The 2,545-nt window shown below is 51.8% G+C and overlaps 1 protein-coding gene across 1 annotated transcript in view; it reads right to left on the minus strand.

The window, feature by feature from the left end:
- The window catches only part of LRRC45 (leucine rich repeat containing 45), a gene marked incomplete at its 5' end in the record, with an annotated part of 8,890 nt that extends 6,836 nt beyond the window's left edge, over positions 1 to 2,054 (minus strand). Inside the window, 4 exons of the mRNA XM_010191968.1 lie at positions 11 to 139; positions 575 to 753; positions 1,078 to 1,148; positions 1,993 to 2,054. Of these exons, the coding sequence (XP_010190270.1) occupies positions 11 to 139; positions 575 to 753; positions 1,078 to 1,148; positions 1,993 to 2,054 (441 nt within the window). The remainder of the gene's footprint in view (positions 1 to 10; positions 140 to 574; positions 754 to 1,077; positions 1,149 to 1,992) is intronic.
- Between the last annotated feature and the right edge of the window lie 491 nt (positions 2,055 to 2,545).

The following is a 2,545-nucleotide window of genomic DNA, read 5'->3' on the forward strand; positions in this document are numbered from 1 at the left end:
CAACACTCACCCACAGCTTTCAGGACATCACTGGGAACGTTGTTCCCAGCCAGCTCCAGCCTCTTCAGCGTCTTGTTGCTGTGCAGGCAGTTCAGCAAAGCTCGGCCACCCAGAAGCCCAATGTTATTCCAGCGCAAATCTATACAGAAAGCAAACTTTCACCTTGGTAGTCAAGCACCTGCTGAAAAACACACGGTTCAAGAGAACCCGTGCTCCTTACACATCTACAAGCACGGCTCACTAACCCTGGACGGTCTCAGCGCAAGCACAGGTGAATACTGTCTCCCTTTTCAAGGTAAGTGAGAGGGAAGGAAAGTGATGGACAAAGCAGGGAAGGCAAGGATAAATCTCTAGTGAAGTGCAGAGAGCCATTACAGTTCAGAAGGTACAAGTCTGCCCCTCACATTTGCACTTCGTGAGCCTTCCCTCCACAACCACAATCTGTGGATGAGAAAGAACCGGCACCAAGAGCCACGTTTTGCTGAAGGAAATTCTGGCAAAATTCCTTACTAAGGAAAAAGCGAGTGCATGCGCATGCGCATACGCAGGTGGGCAAAGAACCGGTCACCCTTACCCAGCTCCTGCAGGCTGGTGTTTTGTTTCAGTGCCATAGCCAGCTCTCCGGCCCCTTGATGGTTGATCTGGTTATTGCGCAGATCCAGCCGCTGGAGAAAGCTGTTTGCTCCCAGTCCTTGGCAGAAAAAGGAGAAGCTTTCCTCCCACACGCCAAGGCTGTTCCACTCCAAGATCAGGCTAGGAAAAACCAGACAGGATTGCAGTTCATGGAGTAAATGGACAGCTGCAAGAACACAAATGAAACCCTGATCACGGTGCCTGTTCAAACACACAGCTCTGCTAAGAGAGACTGTTTCAGAGCGCAGGATGCTGCTAGGGCACTGCATCCTGCAGAAGGGCACCTCCAGTGCTCCTCAAACTCCTTCACCTGTCCCATCCCTCACAAGAAACTGCACCACTTGACATTCCTCCTACCCCAACACAAAACACTCTCAACCCATTTCTAATGTTGCACTCCATCTGGCAGGAATAACAGAAAGAGAGGTAGATGCAGTTTTTTACCTCCTGATGGATTTGTTCTGCATAAGAAGTTTTCCCAAAGCCTCGGCTCCCGCGGTTCGCAGGTTATTTCCCTGAAACAGAAGTCCCAGTGATGAGCAGGCTACGCCCTGTCCCAGTGCCGCCATCCCATCAAACACCCCCAGGCACACCCCAGCTGTAATGCAGATTTCAGCCGAAGGTGGTCTGAGTAATATTTGTGTTTACTCAGTCAGCTTTCCAGAGAATGACAGACACCAGGAGGAGCGGTGGATATGTACACCACTCGTCTTGTGAATCGTCGTGACCGAGAGCTCACAACAACCACAGCATAGCACAGGACCAGCGCGGCCCGAGATGGGACGGAAAACACTGGTTCCAGATAAGCAGAATCACCTCAACGCGCTTCACTAAAAAGGGCTTGGCTAGCACCGGCACAGATGAGAGAGACGGGTGCGATGTAGTGTGAGACCAGAGATCCAAGGGAACAGCCAGAGGAATACAGACAGAAAGTCACTCTCACAGCACAGCGATCGCTCAGTTCCAAGCCTCAGGCTTGCTGAAAGACAGCAGCAAGCTGGATAAACTCTACAGAGGCGCAAGTCAAACAACCAGCAACTCCCTGATTAATGCAGAAACCCAAAGGAAAGCCTACATGTGCCTCATCTGACCAAGCAGCAGCTGACAGAAGACATAGAGCAGTGACTCCCTATCAGAACAGAGCAACTGACAGACACAGACAGTGACGTACAAAGTAACTTCAGAAAGTCAGGACATGGTGTTAAGGAGGCAAGGACTGAGTCAGGTGAGAACAAGACCAGCAGCACACAACTCGTAGAACAATCCTGCACCAGGACCGCCTGTTTCTAACTCTGATTAAACTTGTTCTCCTGCTACCTTACCCACCTCTTTGTCCTAATTTTATTTGAACAGACTCACCTTCAGATCCAAAGATTTGACTGTGGTGTTGGAGCAGAGACCATGCAAGAGAAGTTTTACACCTGAGTAGAAAGAAAAAACAGACAGTTGTTTATTTCATACGTATGACCCTCTACCTGAGCTGGAAGAGGAAAGCGCCCTTTCAAACAGCTGAGAAGTTGTGGCTGTGATAAAACACGCGGCTTGGTAAGCGGCCACTGTTGCTGGAGAGCGCGAGTCTGAACGCTCAGGGTGGGAGATTTTTTATACGTACTCAGAGAAAGAGGTGCCTGGGTGTAGAATTGCGTGTGACAGAGTCACAGCACGGCAGGGCTGGAAGGGACCTCTCAAGATCCCCCAGCCCAGCCCCTGCTAGAGCAGAGTCACACAGCGATCACCCCACGGAAGGTCACCCTGTGACAACAGGCCACGGCCAGCACGACGCTGGCTGGGCTTTCTTAGCCCCTGCTCGGGCAGCAGTGACGGGGTGGGCCCATCCTGCCCCCACAGCAGGTCCGCTCAACGTCCGCTGCGTTTAACACGCCAGGGGCTGGACCCAGCAGGCCCACCCTCG

This window comes from Mesitornis unicolor, unplaced genomic scaffold, assembly GCF_000695765.1.
Source record: "Mesitornis unicolor isolate BGI_N332 unplaced genomic scaffold, ASM69576v1 scaffold26259, whole genome shotgun sequence".
NCBI lineage: Eukaryota > Metazoa > Chordata > Aves > Mesitornithiformes > Mesitornithidae > Mesitornis > Mesitornis unicolor.